Genomic DNA, 25879 nt, shown 5'->3' with positions numbered 1-25879 from the left:
GCCCACCAGTAATAGAATGAACCAGCTCAGTCATTGTAAAATAAAATGCAAGTATATTATCCATAATAAACACACAATTTGATACAACTTTCAAAAGGAAGTGATATATCTACTAACGAGACAGGATTTTTCTGTTCTATTTTAAAGAAGTTTATTTATAACCTATTATGCTAGAGCCAAAACAGAAGACTTATATTTGTAATGCATATTATCTAAACATTAGTGATTATACTATTAATTTGTTTTTTAAACTCTTTTGGCCTTCTTTTAATGTGCTATATAAAATTTTAAAGCTGTTTAAGACAGCTATTTTATTATGTCGTTGCGCAGATATTACAAGAAGAATATGGTTCTGAAATGAAAGCAGCACGAAGAAAATAAGAAGAATTATTTGAGATTATACTATATTTAAATTTAAAAAAATTATATAGTAATCAATAAACGTCGTTTGTTCTTTATATTTCTTACACTTTGATTTGACAATCAGTTAAAAGCATTGACATCGGCTAGTTTATGACAAATCAGCTCCCGGGTTCTTCCCTGATTTTCAAGTTCAATATATCATAGTCATAATTAGGAAAACATTGATGACTAAATGTCTACGTGAGTCTCGACATATGTTTCCACTTCAATACGTTTATGATACCAGATCCTATGACAAAGTAAGTAACAAGAAAGAGGACAATCGCTAATACTGTTATAGTATAGATTTACATAAATTAAAAATATGATTTATATGTAAGCCGCATTTATTTCAATTCGATCGTAAATTGAATGGAAATCGTGGTCGTCATGCGTTGCTTGCAGTTGTATTATATTATAAAATTATTAGATATTATATTTTTATATACCATAGAACAAAATTTTTAATTATCTTGGTATTTCCCATGAACCGGTATAACTTATTAAGTATTATTATGAACTATAACGTCAGCTTTGAATTAATGTGAAACCATATATTATATAATTCGTTCAAGGCAAAAGGATGTGTGTTTATATGTAGTCAACAATAATAGATGTGGAAGTTTCGTTTGTTTGAACATTTCAAACACAAGAATAACTTGTAATATATAGTAACTTTATGTTATCACAAATTTGTTACGATAGTCAGCCCTTATATAATTTATTATACACCCATATAAATACTACTTAATACATATATGACTATAATACATTTTATTAATGCTACAGGACACAGCTAACAGACGATGAGAATATATGCAACTAACATGTAATTAGTGATAATAGTACGCGGAAAAAGGTTTTCCTATCAATTGACCGTGGTCAAGGAATTCCGAGTTGATTACGAGAACGTAAACGTATGTATGCTTTGTCATTTTTCAGTTCATTTACTGTGATAGAGTTTCGATTTTATTTAATAAAGACGAAATTAAATCCTTATATTATTTAAAGCTCTCACTAAAATTGATTTTATAAATGTTTTTTCTACCACACGTGTACCATAATCTCAATCCAGAGGGTGTCCTACTAAGTATTTTTCCGATATTTAGCCTTGGGCATACGGGTACGCGACCCCGGATCCTCGAGCCACCACTTTCATACCTCTATCCTCAGTCCATGAAGGTGGTGTCCTGTACCTCCCCTCATTCCCCTTCCTAACCTCTTTCCCCCCTTCTCTATCTTTTCCTTTCCTGGTTTTACCCGTAAAACGGGGTTTTGGAGGTCAGACGGCAGTCGCTCCGTTAAAACCACTCCCGCCACTCTTATGGTTGCAAAAGTTTATGGACTGGGTACGGCTAGGGCGTCGCCGATAAACGACGCGCAGGCACATCGCCCTACACCTGCGATAAGTGGGCAAGGGCTACCGTGTCAAGTACGGGCACGGCTAAAGACGTTAGTACCCCAAAGGAAACTCCGCTTTGCAACGTGGAATATTGGCTCTCTAACCGGACGATGCAGAGAACTCGCAGATGTACTCATGAGACGTCGGGTCCAGTGCGCGTTCCTCCAGGAAACTCGCTGGAAGGGCAATAAGTCTCGGAACATCGGACAGGGTTACCGGCTGATATACACTGGGTCGCCTTCAGGTAAAGCTGGTGTAGCGGTAGTGCTATCTGAAGAGCTTCGGAATGGTCTTCTTGAAGTTGATCGTCGCTGCGACCGCCTGATGCGGGTGCGGGTACTGATCGAGGGAGTGATTACTAACTTGATCAGTGCTTATACTCCTCAGGCTGGATGTAGCGGGTCCGAAAAAGAGTCATTCTGGGAGCAATTTGAAGAGGTTCTACGTGCTATACCAGCTGCTGAAGTAATCATAGTTGGGGGGGACTTAAATGGCCACGTAGGTAGGGCTGCGGAATCGTTTGATCGTGTACACGGTGGTTTTGGTTATGGTCGCCGCAATGCAGAGGGAGAAAATATTCTCAGAACCTGTATTGCGTCTGACTTAGCCGTCGTGAACACGTTCTTCCAAAAGACTCCACAGCACCTTATCACGTATAAGAGCGGGTCCCACTCAACCCAAATAGATTATCTGCTGACCAGACGGTGTCATATGTGCAAGGTTACTAACTGTAAAGTCATTCCTGGTGAAAGCCTGACGGCCCAACATCGACTTCTTGTCATGGACTATGTCGTTACCCCGAAAAAGAAAGTGGCCGAGAAACGTAAGCCTCGTATCAGGTGGTGGTTGCTGAATGGAACGATGCAGACCAGCTTTCGGGCAGAGGTTGAGAGTCAAAATCTGTCGACTAATACCGAAACTGCTCAGGAAGTTTGGGATCGAGCCCAGTCAGCAATTATCACAGCAGGTAAACGAGTTCTAGGCCTTTCTAAGGGAGGACGGGTCATTGACAAGGAGACATGGTGGTGGAATGACGAAGTGCAGGAGGTGATTCGTGAAAAGAAGACTGCCTTTAAGAAGTGGCAGCAATCAAACTCTCCTGAAGACAGACTAGAGTACATAGCAGCGAAACGTGCCAGTAAAAGGGCTGTTGCCAGAGCCCGCAGTGATAGGTTATCACCATTATATGATACACTTGAAACTGCGGAGGGGCAGAAGCTCATTTACAAATTGGCACGAGCTCGGGATAAGGCGACGCAAGATATCGCAAAATGTCTTAGCGTCAAAGATTCCCAAGGCACGTTGCTGTGTAATCATGCCTCTGTGAAGGAGAGATGGAGATGCTATTTCAAGGAGTTGCTAAATACTCAGCACCCGTGCAGTCTTCCATCCGAAATACCTCCTAATCTTGGACTTATTGCCCCGATAACACCTGACGAAACTCGGAATTGTCTTCGACGCATGAAGAATCGGAAAGCGGTGGGACCTGACGATATTCCGATCGAAGCGTGGAAATCATTGGGCTCTCTTGGTGTGCTCATACTGACGGACCTTTTTAACCGCGTCTTGAACACTGGGACTATGCCACATCAGTGGCGTTATAGTTACATTACCCCTATATACAAAGGCAGGGGCAGTGTTCAAGATTGTGGTAGTTATAGGGGCGTTAAGATCATGAGTCACACCATGAAGCTCTTTGAGCGTATGATCGACCTCAGGCTCCGCCGAGAGTGTACTGTCTCGGAATGTCAATATGGATTTCAGCCAGGATCGGGCACCTTGGACGCCATCTTTGCCATCAGAACTCTGATGGAGGCATACAGGGAAAAAAGGAGAGCTCTGCATGTCGCATTCCTAGATCTGCAGAAGGCCTTTGACTGCGTGCCTCGTCAATGTATCTGGTGGGCATTGCGATTCAAAGGGATCCCTGAGGCCTATATTGACATCATCAGAGACATGTACCGCGATTCCGTTTCAATGGTTAGGAGTGCTGTTGGCGATACAAAACCCTTTCCGATCTCAGTAGGGGTTCACCAAGGCTCGGCTCTTAGCCCCTTCTTGTTCAATGTAGTGCTGGACACTGTCTCGGCTAACATCCAGGACCAGCCTCCATGGCTGATGATGTATGCCGATGACATAGCGCTCATTGATGAGAGCAGGTTGACGCTAGAGCGAAGAGTGAACCTCTGGAAGGGTACGCTTGAGAACGGTGGTCTTAAACTAAATGTGACGAAGACCGAGTACATGGCTTGCGGAAGCCCGGACTCTTGCACTATCCATATAGGTCCTGAACCAGCCGTTAAGTCGGAAAAGTTCAGGTACCTTGGATCTATTCTGCATGAGTCCGGAGGCATCGATCACGATGTCCAAGCCCGGATCAGCGCTGCTTGGGCGAAATGGCGTGAGGTCACAGGTGTGGTCTGCGACCGCAGAATACCGCTCAAGCTCAAGGGACTAATATACAAGAGCATAATCCGACCGGTTCTCTTATATGGAAGCGAATGTTGGCCAACACTGTCCAGGCACACTCAGGAGCTTCACGTCACGGAGATGAAGATGCTGAGGTGGATGTGTGGCGTAACGCGGGCTGATCGTATACGTAACACATTTATCCGAGGTAGTCTTGGAGTCCGTGACGTAGCGGATAAGCTTCAAGAGAGTCGCCTGAGATGGTATGGCCACGTTGCACGCCGGCCTGAGAATTACGTCGGAAAAATTTGCCTTGATATGTCGGTCCCTGGAGCAAGACCCCCAGGACGCCCAAGAAAGCGATGGCTGGACACCGTGAAGCAGGATATGAGAGCCAATGGACTTACCACCGCGGATGCTAAAGACCGTGCAAAGTGGAGGAGTTTGAGCAGGAAGGCAGACCCTGGCTAATGCTGGGATAATTGCCAGGAAGAAGAAGAAGACGTGTACCATAATCTGTCGTCGGTTTGAATTTTTTTACAGATAAATCTTTTCATACGTTACTTTAGTATATTTGATCTACCCATACGTATATGTCGACGAAAGACAAGTTAATTATTGAAACTTTTATCTTCCTATGTCTAATGAACGGAATTGCGGTCGAAAACTTCTAAAATCTTAAGAGAAAAACCTATCGTTCAACTTTATTTAGATATAATACAAAAATGTTTGTTGTAAAGATTTTGCTATTTAAAAAAAAAAAATGCTTATTTAAAGAACTTTTATGAATACTTTAAAAATATTTTTAATCTGAAAATTAAAAAGATTGGGAATTAATAATATAGGAACGTCAGGTAATAATATACAATAAATAAACAAGCCCTGTGTATACATGAGGTAGACCATAACCAGGTTTTACCAAATCAGATTAAAAATTACTTTAAATATCAACTCAACCACGTCACGTCTAAGCTGTTTAAAAAAATTGCAGGTATTAGACTGACTAATACCGAACAATACCAGTTAGAGGAAGAGGAAAGACAAAGTAAAAGGACAATGTATGACGCTACAGATCAACGCCCTTTCACGAGTTCAGACGTGACATTATATCAAACATAACACTATTTCTAAGAAAAGATGCAGCAGAGATATTTACAAGGTCGCAAGTTAATATACTCTCGCCGAGATCTAATATGAAACATTATTTATCCTTGTTCTTACAAAACTATTGTTAAATATATAATACTTTTACAATACAACCAATAGCAACTATTAGATAAATAAGATACTTTAATAATTGTTTAAAATTTTGTCTCACACAATCACTATACAGTCTGTTCGCTTCTTATCTTATAGCCACTTCAATTGTATTAAATACAAACAAAAATATTAAATAATAAACCCTATAATTGTTACGATAAATCAAGAAATTTGTCTGCAATGTTTTTTTTATTTGCGTTAATAGTTTCCAGCAAATGTGTACAGTATACTTGTGAGTCTTAACTTATTACAGTATTATTTCATTAAAAGCAAATTCTGATTATTAAATTTATAGGATACAAATAAAACAAAACTTAGTCATTACCGAATATCAAGGAACTTTATTTGATAAATAACAGACAATTTATAATCATATATCCGCAAATATTAATATTAATTAACAGTTAAAATTCAATAAGTATTTGAAATCGTGCGAATAAATTGATATGAATCTGATAATATTTTTTTTAGTCCCAAAGGTGCAATAAATTTTATCTGATTGTAAATATCTGGTAAAGACAAACATTAATATTTTACGAAATAGAAATATTAATAGTTAGAAATATTGTATATATTTAAAAATTAATAATAGAAAATATGAATACATTTCTTAGGACTAGCGTAAAGGATCACATAGTCAACACTAACGAGTAAAGTAGCGTAGAAGAAATTTGAGACGAACGGTAAATATAGCTGGAACATTAAATTTTACTATCCTAATATTATTACTTTTTTTTTTTGTTTTTATAATTAATTTAAATATTTGGCTTAATTAATTACGATTTTAAAATCATATTTCATATTACATTGCATTGTTTCGATAAAGTAAACATTAAATTATTCAATAAAAGTGTATGTACAAATAATAAAATAAACTAACTATAATTTATTTTGTACAAAATTTGGCAATGTGTTTGATATACGTTGTTATGATGAATTAATTTGAAATAAAATATAGTTACTTATAAATGCACCGATATAAATGCTAAACTAAGCATACCAACATACGGGCTTACGTCAAAAGCATCGAGACTAACTATACATTTTAAATTGTTTCTTGTTATTCTGCATAAATTATTTATAAGGATCATTATCAGGAATCACTTGTAACATTAACGAAACATTCTAATAACTTTTATAGCGATAGCTTAATTTAATTTAGTTATTACGTGTGCGTGTATTTCTGCAAAATTTAAGGAGACGTTAATCCTTTTTTATTTACAAATTCAATTAAATGATACACAACCTCCAAGCCTGACGGCTGAAACAAATCTTTTATTCATATTAGAGGTGCCTTAATTTACTTAAAGAATAAAATGGATAATGAGTGGATTTTTCATAGCTGCCCAATGTGTTATAATGTAATATAATTTTATATCTTTTAAAAGCGACGCAAGTTATAAGGGACAACATTTTTACTACAATTCGACTCTCATCTATCCTTCTTTCATTGATACTGAAACAATAATGAAACCTATTTTTACTTGTTTTATTTTAGAGAAACTCTACAAGAAGCTGGACCACAAAAAAACGATAATTATTCTATTAATACTAATCATTATTATAAGATGAAGCATAAAGATGACTTTCAATATTAAATACAATATAATCGCTGTAAAAAGCGCGATTTTCTAGATTTAAGAAGTATATTATTTGATACTGTAAAAGACAGTTAAGCTTGCTTTGAATTAACATGATTTGAAACAAAACGTGACGACCGGCGTCATGGCTGCGCTGCGACTCGGTTCCTACGAGCTGATTCACGCGAGGCGCTGTGCACTTCAGCCGTGCGGAGTGTAATGCCGAATATGTCCTCGTGATAACGATTTTCTTCCTTTAAGTAATGGAAAGATTTGTCAAATAATAGACAAATAAATATTAAATCATGGAATAAAATTTCAATTACCTTAAGCAGGAACATGAAATTCTGAACCTGCTCATCAGTCATGCTACCATGCTTCTTGATAATTCCTTTTAGTTTTTGGTGCACATCTTCAGCCATCTTACAATCGCCACAAACATAAAAGTGTGCACCTCTATTAATTAATAAATCGTGAATTTCGGCTCCTTCCTTTTCTGCCAATTCTTGGACGTACATCTAATAATAAGGATTGGTTAAGAAATTATGAAAATACTTTTATATATTTTAAAACACATTTAGAGTAAAAAATTTATATTTACCTTAGGAACATTTTTTTCTCTGGACAAAGCAAGAAAAACTTTCGACAGAACTCCCTCCTTCAAAGCATTCTCCTTTTCTTCTCTGTATAAATCCATAGTTTTGGTACGACATCCAAAGAAAAGCCATACAGGTCCAGCATTAAGCCGTGAGCCAGAATTAAGAAGAGCTCTACGATGATGCCAAAATCCTCTAAAAGGTGCAATACCTGTTCCTGGGCCTATCAGTATAAGAGGCACAGTAAGGTCATGCGGAAGATGAAAATTTGGGGCACTGAAATAAACACAAAATATTAGTCCTCAATAGTATGTGATGACTCAAAGTGAGAACACAATAGAATGTTTACCTTCTAATGAATAGGTAAACCTCATCCCCAGATTTACGATCCATGAGATAATTTGAGCAAACACCATAGTGGACAGGACCTTCGCCATCTGTTTAAACATGACATCACCCAAATGCAATATGTATATTAATAGAGAACGAGATACGTTACTTATGTCGTAGACAGCAATAGATTTTTGAAAGAGCGCATGTAATATATTAAAACCGATATAGAAATAGGTATATCATTATATTTTGATCATTTATTTTCAATCTTGGCATGAAAAGTGACATTATAAACGATTTTTTGTATGATAATTATCTAATTTTACGTATTTTTACCAACCTTGAGTTCTGTAAGTAACGACTGCAACCGTGAGATGTAATCGTTTTGGGTGGGCGATTGGAGATGATGAAATTGAATAAAATCTCGGTTGTAAAGGGGACAAGAGCGCAGCAAGCAATGATGCACTTGGTTTTGCAGAGCTAAATTGACGTAAGACTTCTGGCAAGGTTGGGAAATGGTAGTGTCGCCAATCTTCGTAGGCTGCTGGGTCCTAATGGAAATATAACATTTATTAAATTTTAAGAAAGAATAAATCCTAAAAATTTACGTTTAAACAAAATTATGTATTTTAACTCTACCGTTGAGAGAGTAATAAGTTGTTTTCTTTCTTCTTCATTATCACAAGTTGTTGCCAAATACTGCAAAAGAATTGTTGTTGGGGGGCTTGTGATGTCCAAAAACCGCGTGAAAAGCTCACGAACACTAACTACGGGAAGCTTTTCGTGAGGCTCCCATGATTTTACAGGACCTGTGAAGGGATTTAGTATGCTTGACTTATTTAAAAGACTTTCCGCGGCCTATATATATACCAGTATTCGTTATTAATTTTGTAATGTAAATCGAAAAGAAATATACAAATCTATGTTTACCACTTGATGTATGAGTCTCTTTCATCAGTTGCAATTGCAATGGCGTATCATAATTATCTATGTCCTTCAGCCGAGCCAACAGACTGTCAACCAATTCTTTACGATTACATGCCATTATTCCCACATGGTCGCCTGGGTCATAATTAATATCACCCTGAAATATATATCTGTTATAATGGCAAGTTCCTCATTATATCCATTTCAATTACCCTATATCACGGCTGATATTACCTTAGGCTCCATATCAATGAAAATAGTAGATCGTTCAGCAGAGGTATCTCCTAAATCTTTATTTGCTTTAACAACGCAGGTAACCAATTGCCTGTTAAACGCTGATTGTAAAGCATTAAAAAGGGGAGGTGGTTTTATTATAGGAATAGTAAATCGCACGGTTTCTTCACTCAGCGCTACTGTTCCCAGTGCTCTTTTCGCCTCTTGTAAGGTTTCATCGTCATCCAAACAGAAAGTTTCACATGCAACCTATGTACAGAAATAAAAATTTATAATATTTCTGAGACATAAGTCTGAGTGCCATAAATGATGGTGATTAAGAAGACAGACTTCATGGTATTTGCATTTATAGCAATTTCATTATATACTCGTAAAAATGTTATATTAAAAAAAAACAAGTAGTTTCTCAATATTAAAGGATTCCACCTAGGTTTAATTGTTTGAAAATGTCATAAAAAGGATTTATAACACACTCTTCCTATTTTGTGAAGGATATTAATAAAGAAAGAAATATATATATTTATATTTCTTAATAGTTTCATTTGAAATATAGACATTTATGAAACTAAAAATAAAATTAAATGGTTAATGTTTAAAAAAATATTTAACATGATAACACTAATCAGTGGAGAACCGGTTGTCAGCCTATTAACAATGGCAACTCACGTTAAAAACACTGGAGGCCCATTTCCGGAATGCTTGGTCTTGGCCGCACATTTCGTCGCCGGTTGCAAGGTCATGGATTCGTTCTCCACCGAGGTCACCCAACAATTTGTCTACGTATTTTCCGAAGTTACAAAAATTTGGATATGCACTTGAACCGAGAGCGAAAACAGCGAATCTTACATTGCTCAAAGGTCCAAAACTATCTATGGAGGCGGCGTCAGTTGTACTACCTAAAATTTCATACTCAATTTATTTTTATATAAATTAAAAGTCAAGAAATACCAGTAACATAACAGTTACACAAAATGAGATCAAATTTCACACCAATTTGTACCTTTTAATGATTCAAGACGACTGAGTTGCTTGGGGTTCCCAGCGTATCTTTGGAATTCAATTTGACTGTTTGCTTTTATAATTGATTTAGGTGTCAGCAACTGTGAACCTCTATAAACCAAAATTGATATAAATTTATCAGATAATTGTAATATAGCAGAAATATTAAACTCTAATTCTTACCCAGATGTTTCCTCTCCCACTTGGTCAGCATACAAGAGTTCACAGAGATGTTCTCCAAAAGCCTGTTAGAAAAGATTGTACAGATATACGTATTATACATATATCGTTATATATGAACTTTACGTAGATATGCATAAATTATAGAAAGAATTTTGTTTCCCTTTTAGTGTATTAATAAGTAAATCATGTTATAAGAACTATTATATATACATATGTATGTGTATAAAGAACAGCGCAAATAAATAAAGGACGAAATATAATTGAGAATTATAAAATATTTCTTGACGTTCTGAATTAAATAATTATTTTGACGGTTTTAGAAACTATCTTCATTTATTTACAAATTCTGCTTCAAGTTAAAATGATAAAAATAAAATAATAAGTCAGAATTTCCATATAATAAAATAAGATTTGTAAGGAAACTCAGACATACCACTCCGTTTTCTGGTGGATCTCCGTTACCGAAAGTCGACGTAACGACCAATAAAAGCGCTTCATGTTCAATAGATGTTATGTCGTAATCCATCATACAGTGAACCTATAATACATGATTGACTAAATTGTAAATAAAAATCCCTCTTATCTTATCTAAATCAATTCAAAAAATGTTTTAGGGTTAGATTGAAATCAGCGTATTTCTAATAAGGAAATACGCGAATAATGTCTCTATAGGCGTAATAGAAAAATTCTTCCCACTCCCTGTCAGGTTAATCGCCGTTATTCCTAATTTAATTTCAAGGCTACTTGTAAATACCTGAGCATTGAACGCGTGACCGAATGTGACCCCTAATTCTTTAGCATACTGTTCAGACTTCCCAGTCTCGGTTGCATATAGTACGGTGGCTTTAATCCTCTTAGAGAGCGCTCTACCAAAGAGTTTGGAGGTAAATTTCACAGCGCGTGCAATCTGTTTGAAGTGGAACTTTCTATTTATAGGCCTCTTCCCTGTGATCGGCTTTGATTTCTGCCATTGATGGGTCTTCCATGCCGGTTCCTTGTAAAAAGGGAATGGGGATCGTATATTGCTTATTATAATTTATCAAAATATATTAAAATTATGATATGTACGAAATTAAAATATTAATATAATGACTATAAAGCCTATATAAGATTTTACAACTACAGGTGTTTCTGTTCGTTACATAGGGGAAAAAAATAATCACGTAATACATTTGCTATTTGAAAGTTTTGTAATCAAACCTGATACTCGTATGCAGGTCGAAGATAATAAAGCGCCATCTCTTGGTGAAACACTGGAGTGATGGATGAAGACATGGGTGGTACGATCCATATCCAATCCGCTGGACATCCAGACCTTTTTCAACACAATAACCGTAATGTACGCTTTCAGCAATATGAATAATTACAATTGGCTAATAATAAACATATTATTGTACCAGAATAAATTATAGTTTTATTATTTTTACGTTATTAGAAATTTTTATATTTAAAACATATAAAGCTGTCACAAAAAATCCTTCAGTTTTTCATTCAATGGTAGTCTTTAATTGTATTATATATGCACCGAACCTAGAAGCAATTCATTTCATTTTTTTTAATCAAAAATTTTTACAATAGCCAAACATTTTGCTAACACAACAAATATTTATCTTTACTTGCATGTAAACTCGTAACATTAAACTAAGTTAAGGAATCAAAAAAGTATATATTATCATTCATGTAACCTATGCAACTACTTATATTAACAAATTCAATTAAAAAGTTCATCCTGTTCAAGAGGATCACGAAAATGACGTAAATTTAAATTTTCCTAATCGAGTAAAAACGTTACATTGTTTATGTTTCCACTGAGGAGCTATATACGTCATATTACGACGCCCCAATTCCGTGCATTGATTGTACTGTAAACCAAATATAATAGGTCACACGATTTGTCTTACCGCACATGTGGCTACTCACAGAACACTTGCAGGGTTCTGGTGTTGATAGCTTTATGCTTACAAGATTACACGTCAATATTATGTAAATATTATGATTACGATATGTACTTATATGAATACATAATATATTGATTTCAGTGTTGATTAATATTCTAATAAAATTGTAATGAAGATACGTTTTCTACAATCTATAAATTTATGCGCGTTACATGCAAATAATAATCTACGATCGTTACCTTAGTCTGTTTTCATTATCCAAATGTTTTATGAAGCTCTCTGAAGCAGTATGATGATCTACGATTGTCGCATTATGCTGTTGGAAGCTGTGTAATACAGCCACATTTACTTCTACAAGAGCCTTGTCCTTCCATAGATTAACTGGTGTTCTAGTATCCAAACCCATTTTCTCCGCTACTTTCTGTTTTGAAATAAATCATATAACAATACAATTTCTTTCAATAAGAAAAGAAAAAAACAAACAGGATCGAACCTCGAGCATATTTAGACGGTTGTTGTCGCAGAAGTTTCTACACCCTATCTCGGTGCTCATGTACCAACCGTTGAAGGCATTGGCTGTAAATTCAATGCCTCCGCAGTCAAAACGCATGCTGGAGACAGCTGGAAGTGCGTACCAACGTAGTTGCAGCTCTTCGAACCATTCGTAACTGTAAAAGGATCCTTTTTATAATCTACGAATAATGTTATAACTCCCAGCGATAGAAAAGTTCATGAAATAACGTCTAGAATAAACATATTATGTATCTTCAACATTACAGTCGTTTTTTTAATTCAGCATCAACGATGTGTTTTTTTTTTGTCCTGTCTGTCTGCAACTAAAAAAATAATTGCATTAATAATAAAAACAAAAACCAAGTCTTTTGTTTTCACCAACCCCTTTCATTGAACAAAATACGCCAATTAGTGCTTTAATTAAAATGCAACTTTACTGTACTGTAGAACAAAAATGTCTTCAAGAAATATACGGAAAATCAAAATCACGTCTCTTGTATACCTGCATTGAAAAGAGAAAATACCGGAAATCTTGAATACGAATAAATTTTTGCGATAACTACATAGCAGTCTTTTTGTTATTATTGGATGGATTCATCTATGTTTTGTTATTTGATCTCATTAATATTCCGATAAAAAATTTATGTTTAGTAAAATCGATTTTCAAAGAAGTGAAACAGTTGTTCCTTTTATTAACCACTTATGACATTACAACCAGTTAACATTATCAATACCGAAACATTATTGAATGTGCTCGGATTTATGACCAATAAACGCAGATTGGAGATCACTGGAACAGTTTTACGATAAGCAATCTGCTCTGTATGGACGTCGGTCGCCTATTTGCGGGCCTTTACAAAGCACAATATGCATTCTCAGACTTTTATGTTCACATAAATGTAAGATGAAAAACGCGACGTGTCGCTTGAGTAGCCGTGTTTGAAATTTTTGTATATGCTTTTAAAAATTTGCGATATCCGAGTAGAAACCTTCTTTCACGGATTAGAATTTTTAATATTTTTATCAAGTTTACTTACACTTACTTTGGATACTACTATTACATTTTGTAAAAGACTTACGTTGGATGGCTCATGTGGATTTCCATCACGAGATCCCGTGGTATTTCAAAGTAGTCTGGATCCTTTCCATTCGCTGACAGCACCAATGGCAGTATATCCCACGCAGTGCGCTGAGGCTTCCATCCCAATTTGAGGCAAAGCTGAATTGAATAATTTATATAATATACGAAAATAAATCACCCAAATCAAAGACTTCTTCATACTCAGTGCAATATATAGGGACAGCGTTTCATTATTACTATTTTTCAAATATTTTTTTGTGTTCATAACTTTGTAGATTATTTCGCTAGATCTAATAGCACAATGTGACCACTTAATAAATTGAAGCGCAAATATAATACACAAACACGTTTATAATGGTCGTTAAACTATTAGTAGTGTTCGTTTTCTTAGGAATTCAACCCTATTTGAGTTTCCATTATATGTATGTAAAACCTATATATTTTTCATTAGTATATTTTTAATCAATACATCCTCTCCAATACAAAACCCAAAACTTTATTAAGTTCATAAATTCATCATCAGAAGCAGGTGTATTAAAGTTCGTGAGACTGTAATAAAGGATTAATTTACCGTCCACTAAGCTGTTATTTACCAAGAGAAAATTTTGTACGATCAGCTGCTAACTCTAAACTTGCAATGATAACCTTTACTCCGAAAAGACGTTTAAGTTTTATTGATATAGATACATTTAATTATAACTTATCTGAAATTATTTTCTATTAAACTAATCTCGAGCAATGTATATATAAAATATTAAATAGATTTTTGTTTTGTAATGATCAATGTATATGCTATGTGATTATATTCTCAACGAATCAAAAGAAAAAAAGAAGGATTTAAGAATCGAGTCTAATCAGAAATACAGACATAAAATATACGTATTTTTTCGTTTTTCAAATAAACCTTGAAAACAAATCAAATATCGAACAGGTGTTTTATGGACGATTCTACCCTTGCTGGATTTGTCGGGAATCCTATAAACCTTCGATGAGATTTTTATTTTATACTTTATTTTCTTACATATCCTTCAAAACACTTGAAATATAATATACGTAGACATTGAGAATCAAAAGATAAAACATGTATATGGATATAATAAAAAAATATTTACTTCAGTGAACTCGCAGTGCATGGGATCACCCAGTACGGTACTATCGGGCATCTTATACCCAGCGTAGCTTATGAGCTGACTGTTCCATATTCTGTAATCGTGTTTACCGTCTGTGCGTTGTGGGAAAACAGTAATTGCTGACCTGGAGACAAATATTATCTTATATTTTTTTCATTATTAAAAACTTCTAGAAACAGAAATATGAGAAAAATTTACCGAACTTTATTAAAAAGTAAATTCCATTTACTAACATGAGTTCGAATAGAATTAAATTATTTAAATAAATAAATAATAGTAAAATAAAAGAAGCATAATCAGGATTTAAAACATTTCAAATAAAATGTCTGATGTATGTTTCAAAAAATAACAGTACTTTAAAGCATTTTTATCAAAATTAGTGTTTGACCTATTCTATAAGTTAAAAATTAGTTCGCAGCCATAGAACGTGTACATGAACTTACTTTAAAATATTTATATCATACTTGAAAACAAATATAAAATGACCCACCGAATGTTTCCCTTGTTGGTGCTATACTTGATGTGGTTGCAGAGCGCCTCGAACATACCACTTGTCGTAGTTACTTGACGACAGTCAAAAACCTGCATAAAAAATATAATTTTTACTACATTCAATGATATAATAATAACAACAATTAAATAAACCTCTCTCCCTAATTTCAATCAACATTCGATCGATAGTAATTTATATTAAAACCCAACAATTTTCATATTCTCATTATAAAATTAAAATATCATTGTATTATTTCACCAAAATTATAAGTACTGAAAATAAACCACTCTTGAAATAACTTTCGTGGAGTTAACGTTGGAAATAGACAATTATTCTGAGTGAAGGACCGTTGAATGCATAATGTAAAAAGGCGATGTCTCTGAAACATTGGAATATTTTATTATTAACTTGAATTCTCTCATATTCCGATGAACGGTACTGTAAAAACTATTTAAATTAACACATAATTTCGTAACACCACTTCTTTGATTAAAATTATTACTTTGCTAAGAAAAAAAAACTATGTCACATAATTTTCAATGATAAATAGAAATGTTAAATCCAATTCAATCACGTATTCGTATATAAAACGCGTTCTAAAGAACGAATGAAAGTAATTTATTCACTTTAGATGATTCAGTCACCGACAAACCGAGGCTCAATACAGATTAACCAGCAATCTATTTAAGCAATGTAATTACGAAATGTACTCGCGAACATCAGGGTAACTTAAAATTGGTCTCACTAATTCCAACCTAAGTCCTTATTCCGGTAGAAGGAACGAATGGCTGAGGAAAAACGAATAAATTACTCGTAATGTCATTACACTGTGACTCAATCAGGCGCTTTAATTAGAAAAATATTGAGAAAGTTTATTATTTTCATAAAAATAATTGTTATTGTATCGGTTTTGTTTTACGTTATTTTGAAAATCTTTTTGAGGATAATAAGTTGTTATATTTTTTTCTTATAAACGTTAGAAATTTATTTAGAAAAAAATGTCTAACTTCATCGTAGTATACTAAATAAAAAGTTACTCATATATACAAATGGAATTATATGGGCTTTTTCATTATTCAAATTTCTGTCTTACAAAAAAAAACTATTAAATTATTCCTGATAGACAGGTTTAATTTTGGGAAAACTGCAGCCGAATTTCAGAACCGTAACTTTATGTGTGCATTTAAGGACCATATAATTTTTTTGAATGAACGCATACTTTGTTCCCAGTTTAAATGTAGTTGATTGTGGTCGTTATGAAAATTACTGTTAAATTACCGTAATAAAGATAATATTCGTAATTTAAGTTTTCAGAAAGCTATTTAAAAAATATGAGCGTATTTTATTCACATCGCGAAGTTGCTGTCTGAACATGTCCCAGTGTTTGGTTGATGGGAAATTAAATAAAAACTTACCATATATACTGAAGGACATATTGATAATTATAATAAAAATAGGATAAGTATTAATACATTATTTAACTCTTGTAATCTTTAAAGGGGAGGAACTGACTTTTTAAAAAGACAAAACTATTTTAAGAAAATCGAGTGAAAAAATAAAGAAGAGTACATCAAAATCACATTAAATTCAAGAAACAATAAAAAAGTTGAGACAGCAATTGGAATAAAAAGTAAAAAAAAAAAAATAACAAGTAATAAAAGTTCTGAAACTAGTCGTAATGCTAGTTTTGCATACAGCAATTTTAACAAGATTCATATTATACATCTCAACAAATCTAATTTGAAACGCTTCAAGATTCTATCAGCAATTTATTATTAATCGTTGATATTATAATTCTGAACTCTATTGTCTTTGACATAGGAAAGATAATTAGAAGCTTTGCTAGAGTAATATTTAACGTAACTACGTGACAACCTTACGTGTAAATAGTTTGAGTGACGCAAAATGACAGATTACCTGTAAATAATGTTTCGGTGTCCATTGTTTTTGCTTATTCAATTATCACTAATTATTAAATTGATTAAATAGTTTTCAGTAATTAACAGTTTTTATTTACAGTGACGAAATTTATTACGGATTAAAATTTGTTTTTGTAATAATGTTTATAAAATGTACATAATCACGTTAGGTAAGCCTTATGTAAGCCTTATTCATAATAGTAAATAAACAATATAAAACAATGTACTCAACGGCACGTGGTAGTTTACTGATAAGAGAATATCTAGAATAATAATAATTGAACTAAGGCTCTAAGCAATTGAAAACGTAGTAAGTTTATTTATAGTGTAATTTTATATTACATATATTTTTCATTCATTATTGTTCATTCATAATTATTCAGACACAATTAGAGTATAGGTATTATTTGGTTTAACTTATTGGATAGAATGTACAGGCTGAAAATAATCAACAGGTTTTCAATACCATCACCTAAACTATTCCGATCGAACATCGTGTAAATTAACTATCAGCCCCAATGATGGAGCAAGAATGCGCAAAATATTTTTTCATTAAAGCAACCGGATAGTTGAAAACAAACTAGTTAATTGCCTATGTTTTTCTGATGGCAGAAAATGGAGAGTTTCCTAATTAGAGTCGGAAAATTCATTTACTTTATGCCGGGAACCTTGTTAAGTAAATCGATTAGTTTTAAATATTTTACAGATAAAGATAGACAGGAACTTTATTGGTCTCTTTTAGATTCAAAATTACTTTGGATGAACGCTTGATTCTATAGTTTTGCAATAGTCACGTTTACTGTAAAGCGAAATGAGCTAACGCCTGTACATCCCTTCAAATATTTATTCAATTACTCACATAATTGCTCGGAACTCGTTACTTCAATAAATATACATAATATTAGTTGAAATTTTACTTACTTGTAATTTGGACCACTGTATTCTGCCAATGCACCGACTTGCGTTTCTCCAGGCTAGTTTTGCTCCAAATACTAACTCCGTGGTGGTGAGCTGGTATGTCCCGGTCTTGGCCACTTCTTCTTGAACAGTTTTCCAACGAGCCTCATGTGCTACTGTATTGGCTCTAAATATGGAGAGAAAATAATCTACTTGAGACAACGAAACAAAACTATCGGAAAAAAATTATCGCTAGTATGATAAGGTTTGTAACGAAAGTATAAGATTCTTAGATTTTTTCTTTCCCAAACTTTCCCGAAGTTTTTAGTCAATTGTAGTTAAATTCAATTAGATTTCAAGGAGGAAATATATGGCTGATAAAATAAATACTTTTAAAATCACTTTCGAAAGCGGAGTGAACCATTAAACAAGTATGCTAATAACTCTTAAAGTTTCAAAACGTTGATTTTAATATAACTGTTTGAGCTTTATACAATTTTTATTCTAGATATTCAGTTATTTACGCAATTTAATATAGGATGCCTAAAAATATTTGTCTCAAAATAATAATAGTTAATTAGAATATTACATTTTTTTATACATTATAGATAAATAATATATATATTTATCTACTCCTTTACCTTCTTATGGAAGCGAAGTATTGACCGAGAAAATCTTTGGCATCATTCAACACTTCTTCGGAATTCCTTGGTACGTCGCCGCGACCAGGGATGGCCATCAAACTGCCCAGACAGGCTTTTTCGTTGCATAGTGTTGGCTGTGAACAAGACGAGCTATTAAAAAATTACGAGTATAAAACATGTGAACATTAATTTCCAACACAAAAGAGACGAATGAAACTTATATTTTTCGGATTACTAAGCGCATTTTATTATTTTAAAAACTACACGATCCCGACGTTTCGGTTACTTTGCAGTAACCGTGATCACGGGCAGACGAGATTACAAAAGATACTTTATTAAGACTTGGCTGAAGCTTAACTTCAAACATTTTCTCTAACCTTTTTTTTATTTTGTTCTTTCGATAAATAATTGTTGTTAGTATAGCAACAGGTCAATTAAAAAGGAATAAAATGAAAATGAGACTTTGAAATCTTTTATATCAATTTAACATTTGAGGCTGAAAATAAGAGTTACTTTAAAATTATTTATATTTTCGGTCTGACAACATTAAAATGATGTCCATATAAATATTTTATAATAGGAACTACGGAATAATTAGATGTTAATTTATTTATTTAAAAAATTCCACTATGATTGAATATTAACATATTTTAGCAGTAACTTTATATTACAGCATATTTGAAAGTGAACTATTGGGAAAACATCAAAAATCAACCTAAAATACACTGACACTGATAATATGGACATATATTTAGAGAAAGCAATTTCTTCAATGATTTTACGACGCTCAAGCGAAGTGTCCATAAAAGTAAGTAATGTTTTCATACAGTCCCAATGATTCGGTTCGAACACGCGTCACGTCCCCGAATACGATATTATCTTTATTACATTTTGAATGTTACTTTATTAAAACGCCATGAATTTAAGACTTAACGATAAACAATTTATTTGAAATTTGACGCGTAATTTTAGAGAAAATTACTTACATTTTAATTATTTTGGCACTAATATGTTATGGTAACATTAAGTTTATAAAATATGTTTAATTTTAATATGCTTCCTTTGCACTGTCCTTCCTTTACTTTGATAGTTTTTTTATTTTATTTTAAGCTATTTTAGGAATTTATGGGCGTAATCGTAAACCATCCAATAGTGTTAGAGTTCTGTCCTGTTTTTTCTGTATGTCATCAATTATTTATTATCAATTTTCAATGAGATAAATGTATTCCATTACGATTTAAAAAAAAAACATATCAGCTTAATATGTCTATACATATAATAAAATCGTTCACGTAGTCAATTCTGTACATTGAAAATAAATGAGAATAAATATCTAAAGGGGTCTTCCTAGAAGAAACAGATGGCAAAAATATGATTTTTGAAATTTATGTCTGTCTGTCTGTTGTACACTTATAACTTAAAAACTACTGGAAGAATTTCAAAAAATTTTGTATGGGGGTTGCTGATCACCTGATGCAACATTTAGGGTACCTTTTACAGCGGGGAAATGCCTCATTCCCATGGGAATATTTTTAAACTACTTTGAAGCAAACTTATTTAAAGTTACTTGCATTGAAGACTTAATAGGTTTAATAATGACATATTGTATTTGATTCGTGTGCTACTTTCCAAGGGAAAATTTAATCCAATCGGTCCAGTGGTTTAAAAATTTTATACCAATGGTAGCGCCACCTAGCGGAATCAGTTGTAATCATCCCGAAAGCTAATTAAATACATATACAAGGCGGTTAAAATTTGACAAAAGATGCAAATTTTAAATTCTATTTAACAGGAATTAAAAATCGATAGACAGGTATACACCACAGCGAAGTAAACAAATTTATATTTTGAGACCATGCCGACAACAGTGTCACCTACCGGGTCTAATAGTAATAGCGTTTAGTACTAACTAAAACATCTGCTACTTATATAGATAAAATTTCAACCAATCAGCCCAGCCGTTTAATAGCTTTCATACCAATAGCAGCGCCACCTACCGGGTCAAGCTGTAATTGTCCATAAAAAACTAAAGAATTACTTGTAGGTATACACGAATTACTAAATACTTACGCCCGTTATTTCTAGGCCTTATCAATGGTAAGCAAAATACGATTAGATCGTTATTACTTACAGTGCGTTCGCGTACACAGCGTGAACTTGTAGGAAGAAATTTTGTATTAAAGTACTTTTTCTACGCGAACAAAGTCGCGGGCTCAACTAGTATACATATAAGGCTAGAGAATTTGTTTTAATTCATAACTACTAATAAATTTACATATACATATACATTACATTTTAATCATAACATAATCTTGAAGATCCACCCTTAGGCCAAAACATAGTCTAGGGATTTGGCTTCAGCAATGACTCATAGGGTTTGGCTTAACCGAGGTATTATCTTCTAACAGAACATGTGCATAACGATGCTATTACATGTGACTTTCGATCGATGCGTGGGAGCTATCAAAGCCCTACCCGTATTTTCTCTTTCACTTTTGCCCTAAAATTTTTCGGTTCCATAAATCTCCTTTAACATTTCCCACCTGGTGCTAAAACTAGTATTATCGTACAACGTTTGTTAGTGCTTTATTTATGGAAACTAACTAACGACCAGAAGTTAATAAAAATTATATTTGACAAATATCAAAGTAATTTTAAAGGGAACCTCTTTTTAATAAACGCAGTATTAGAATAAATAGAAAAAACAAGCATTTTTTAAAAATGTGTTCAAAATTTTACAAAACAAAAGAAAATTAAATAGTCGGATTCTGAAAGAATTATCTTCTAAACATAAAAACATTTCTTTAATTTCACAATATTGCAAGATTAATACAGTAAAATAAAGCTCGCATAATATATCCAAAAAATATTAGTTTCATTGAAATTAATACAGTCGTCAAATTTAAAAGCAGAAAAATCTGACTATTTTTCATTTTGTCATACTTACTGTTAGAACGATTGCTTTTTTTGACTAAATATCACGTAAAAATGTGAAGTCTTCACTCAATAATTGTAAATGTTTATAAAATTGTTTCTTAAATATAAATAATCCCGGGAATTCCCACATACAAGCACGTGTTAACATTATTTTATTTCATACTTAGCGAGATGAACGTTATTCTCATTTGTGAAATACGAATAATATGATGTTTGAATAAAATGTTTATATAAACGACGCGTGCTGAGCCAGTGTAAATGCCACAATTTAAATCAACAAGATAACTTTAATCATTTTAAATGAAACAGTTAATAAATCTTTGGGCCAACGTTTGGGCCATGCCCATATATCAAGCACTATTTACTCATTATTATGTCAGTTGAATACTGTCTTTGTCATAAATAATTGTAAAACTTAAAAAAAAAAACGAAGTGAGAAGTCTAAATCAAACAACAAATATTGAATATACATGTATATATATTGAATTGTATGGGATTGTATCGTGCCAAATTAATTCTTCTATAAAACTGTTCTTATTATTAACCACGTATAACAAAAAGAGGTGTATTTTGTTTAAATTTTAAAGCTAATGCTAGTTTTTAAGTTGATCTTTCATTACTTATTAAGAATTAAAAAGGTATACGGACTCTTATATACACTACATTATTTAGATCAATAGAATCGAACGCAGTTACTTAGATTACAAATACATTGATTTATAGAGCACTTTGTAAAAGCTTTGATTATATCTTAATTGGAGCATACAATTATGATTGTATCTCGTTATTTGTTATAGAATAAAGACAATAAATTGTTTTTATAATTGACATATAAACGATTCACAATAACAGCCTAATATCTCAAATTCAATCTTCAGTTATTGATATTATTTTATGTTTTAAATATATTTCATTACTAACTTACAGAATATGCCAAATTGTTTGTTTTCTTAGACGCCATTACGCCTCCGCTCCCAAGGCAATCGTCATAAAATTTCGCATACGTTTTTTGCCAAGGATACAAAAATAATGTTGTAAACCATCAAGAAAACAAAGGCTATCCCAGGATGTAAAAAAATGTCTTTTTCCAAAGATATGTCATTGCCAGAACAAAAACAGATGTTACAAAGTTATTCTCACGTAGGTTTAAACTTATTGTAAAGATAAGAACATGAGTTATATGGTCTTGGTCAAAGTTGTTTACAGGCAAAATTAATTTTACTATTTTCTTACATCAGTAATGTGTCATGTAAGTATAAGTAATTTCTTTTAACTAATGTGATTCCATTTTAAATTCAACAGTCGATGTTAAACTTAAAACTCAATATATTGAATATTTAATCCTTTATTGGAAAATAAGTAACGTTTATCCGAAATTTTGTTACATAATCTACGTAAAAAACAATCTGACCATTTCAAGTCACTTTATCGTTAATGAGACTTACCACACTTGGACACGTTGTGTCGTACAATCTGTCATACAAATACTCCCTTGATTCATGGTTCTTTAACACTTTAGGTCTCGTAACTTTGCGCGGTTTCTTCCTATCAAGCTTGTGTATCTGAATCTTCAAGTCTTTGGCATTTCCACTCTGATCATTAATTTCGGACAAAACAATGTGGTCGATTGGACAAATTTTATTGTCATCCGTCACTCCGGAGATGAGGTTCTCATTGTGTGCTATAGTAGCCAACGTACTATTTAAAACGGTATCAGAGTTTTGAATAACTCCGGGAGCCATTATCGTCTAAATTCACAAACAGATAAAGAAATAATTACAAGGTAGAGGTTTTAAAGTAATGAGGCGCAGGCCAATACGCGGCGCACTAATCACTAGTAGGTGTCACCGGTGTATTTATAACAGTTTTATCGTCTGTGGCAAAACGTACTAGTTTGTTTTTAATATTTGCAAACAAAGAATCATATCTTAATTTGTTTTGTTGTGGCCAAGAAAGGATACTCAAGTGTTGTCTACGAGAATATATGCTAATTAGTTTATGAACTTTCTTTAATTTCGTTTAACAGGGTTGTCAATATCCTTACCGCTATGGCATGTATGGGCGTTTTCAATCAAATTCATCAAATGGTCCCGCAGGAACTTCGACTTTATTCGATTATATCTCAAACTATTGAGATTGACCCCTAGAGGTATGGTTTTCATTGTTATCAAAATTAAGTTTATGCTTGTTTCTAATGACTTACAGACTAGACAGTCTCATTTTTATATATGTATATATTCCACAACAATGTTGTATATCGTAAATTATATCACAAATTTTTTTAAAAATTTTATTTGATCTTGACACGTTAATTATTATTACAAAGGAATTCTATATTAATTTATTAAAATCTTATACAAATAACATACGGCTCAACAATGATATTAATACGGTCACAAACTGTTATAAAATCGGACGCACGCCTCACGAACTGTATTGACCTAATCACATACTACGTGAGGTGAACTATTAAATATTGCAAATATTTTGTTTTTAAAGTTCCCCAACCAAAATTTAACAGCTAAAAAATTCCAAACAGAAAAAATATTTTAATAAAAACACCGATAATATATCATTTAAAAAAAAGTATCCTGTACTATTTTGTCAAAAGCATAAAAAAAGCGTAAAACAGATTTACGATTAACAGATTATCTGAATCTAATGTTTAAGATCTGAGTGATTGATGAATGATTTTGACAGAATAATGTCCTGTATTTTGAAGCAATAATAAAACTTGCGATATTATCAATAAATATTTTTATTAATATATAAATATTTTAAAAGGGTTCGTGATATGAGATTAAAAAAATTAAGAAATAAAATATTAATATTATTAATATCATTTTAGTTCAAATTTCTCGATGTAAGAAAACAGATATCACTGCTTTATATTTTCTAATAAATTTTAACTTTTCTATTAAATTTTAATATGATAGAATTTTTTATATAATTAATCCCACTTTACATATAAAAAATAAGAATAAATCTTATTCTAACACACGTGTGTTAGTTGGGGATTTTACATATTTGGCTGTCGTAAAACAAATATAAAATAATGTTTGATTAAATAAGTATTACGGTTTCCTCAGATCACACTGTTATTGATAACGGAGTATCAAGTCATGTGCTATTTAATAATATTTGAACAAAGTCATGCATTCAATCGAATCACGCTGTTTGCTTGTTTAGTTTAAAAAAGGCTCAAACAATAGTCTTTTTTTTTGTATTTCATTTTATAAAGGAACACCAAAGAAAACGTTGCCATTCGATTGGTACAAATAAATATACAAATTAATAAAATACGATAATATAATAGAAGAGTTTTTGGTTCAATAAGTTAAAATTAAATTAAAAGCCTAACAAATTATGAATATAAAATTACGGCTCGAGTTTTATTAAATCAATTTTAAATTGAAGTGGTTACATTGTCTATTGTTGTCCAATATAAACATAACAATTACGTATTAAACTTCCATTGTTTCAAAACGTTATTAAGACATCTTGGTCTAGACTTTATTCTTTGTACTTCAATCATTAGTTATATATGAAATATATTTTGCATCAACGATATAGTTCTTTAAATAGACGTAACGCTTAAAATTATATCAAAACCACATATTTTTTTATTTCTAGTGGACATGAAATTACAGAACCCCTTGTTGTTTCCTTGTTTTCTAAGGCTACATGTATCGCTGTTAATGATGTGAAGTTCTAAAAAATTTGATATAATTGAATTTAACGGCTTAATTTATGGCGTAAAAATAAATTATTTTGTACTTTTTTTGTGAGAAATACTGGCTTGCTCTGTTAAATACCTAGTTTCTTTTAGGTTAATTTAGTCCTATTTTCTAAATGGTCACTTCATCATATGGGAGGTGTTCATAGTGATGTAAGTGATTCAGCCATTTATCTTCAGCCATTCAATTAATTATCGGACACACATTTTGTTAGGCGCTCTCGGCTTTCAAACAAAACGTTTAATTTATTTATGTCCAGTAAGAATGGAAATAATTCAAAAAGACCTAAGGAATGTCATTTGCGA

At 32.6% G+C, this 25879-nt stretch overlaps 1 protein-coding gene across 1 annotated transcript; it reads right to left on the bottom strand.

The window, feature by feature from the left end:
* Positions 1-5788: 5788 nt before the first annotated feature.
* LOC116767492 (nitric oxide synthase-like protein) lies at positions 5789-23660 on the bottom strand. Its single transcript, XM_061527466.1, has 22 exons — positions 23283-23660; positions 18898-19034; positions 18281-18443; positions 15438-15529; positions 14930-15071; positions 13816-13955; positions 12717-12891; positions 12463-12644; positions 11526-11640; positions 11080-11319; positions 10759-10863; positions 10326-10387; positions 10144-10253; positions 9810-10039; positions 9144-9392; positions 8913-9066; positions 8622-8791; positions 8323-8533; positions 7999-8086; positions 7655-7925; positions 7380-7571; positions 5789-7307 (listed from the first exon to the last, which is right to left on the bottom strand). Exons 1-22 carry the CDS (start codon positions 23577-23579, stop codon positions 7197-7199), a joined length of 3636 nt encoding a protein of 1211 aa, XP_061383450.1. The 5' UTR covers positions 23580-23660; the 3' UTR covers positions 5789-7196.
* Positions 23661-25879: the final 2219 nt, after the last annotated feature.

This window comes from Danaus plexippus (assembly GCF_018135715.1).
Source record: "Danaus plexippus chromosome 9 unlocalized genomic scaffold, MEX_DaPlex mxdp_26, whole genome shotgun sequence".
NCBI lineage: Eukaryota > Metazoa > Arthropoda > Insecta > Lepidoptera > Nymphalidae > Danaus > Danaus plexippus.
This window is presented reverse-complemented; position numbering and strand designations above follow the sequence as displayed.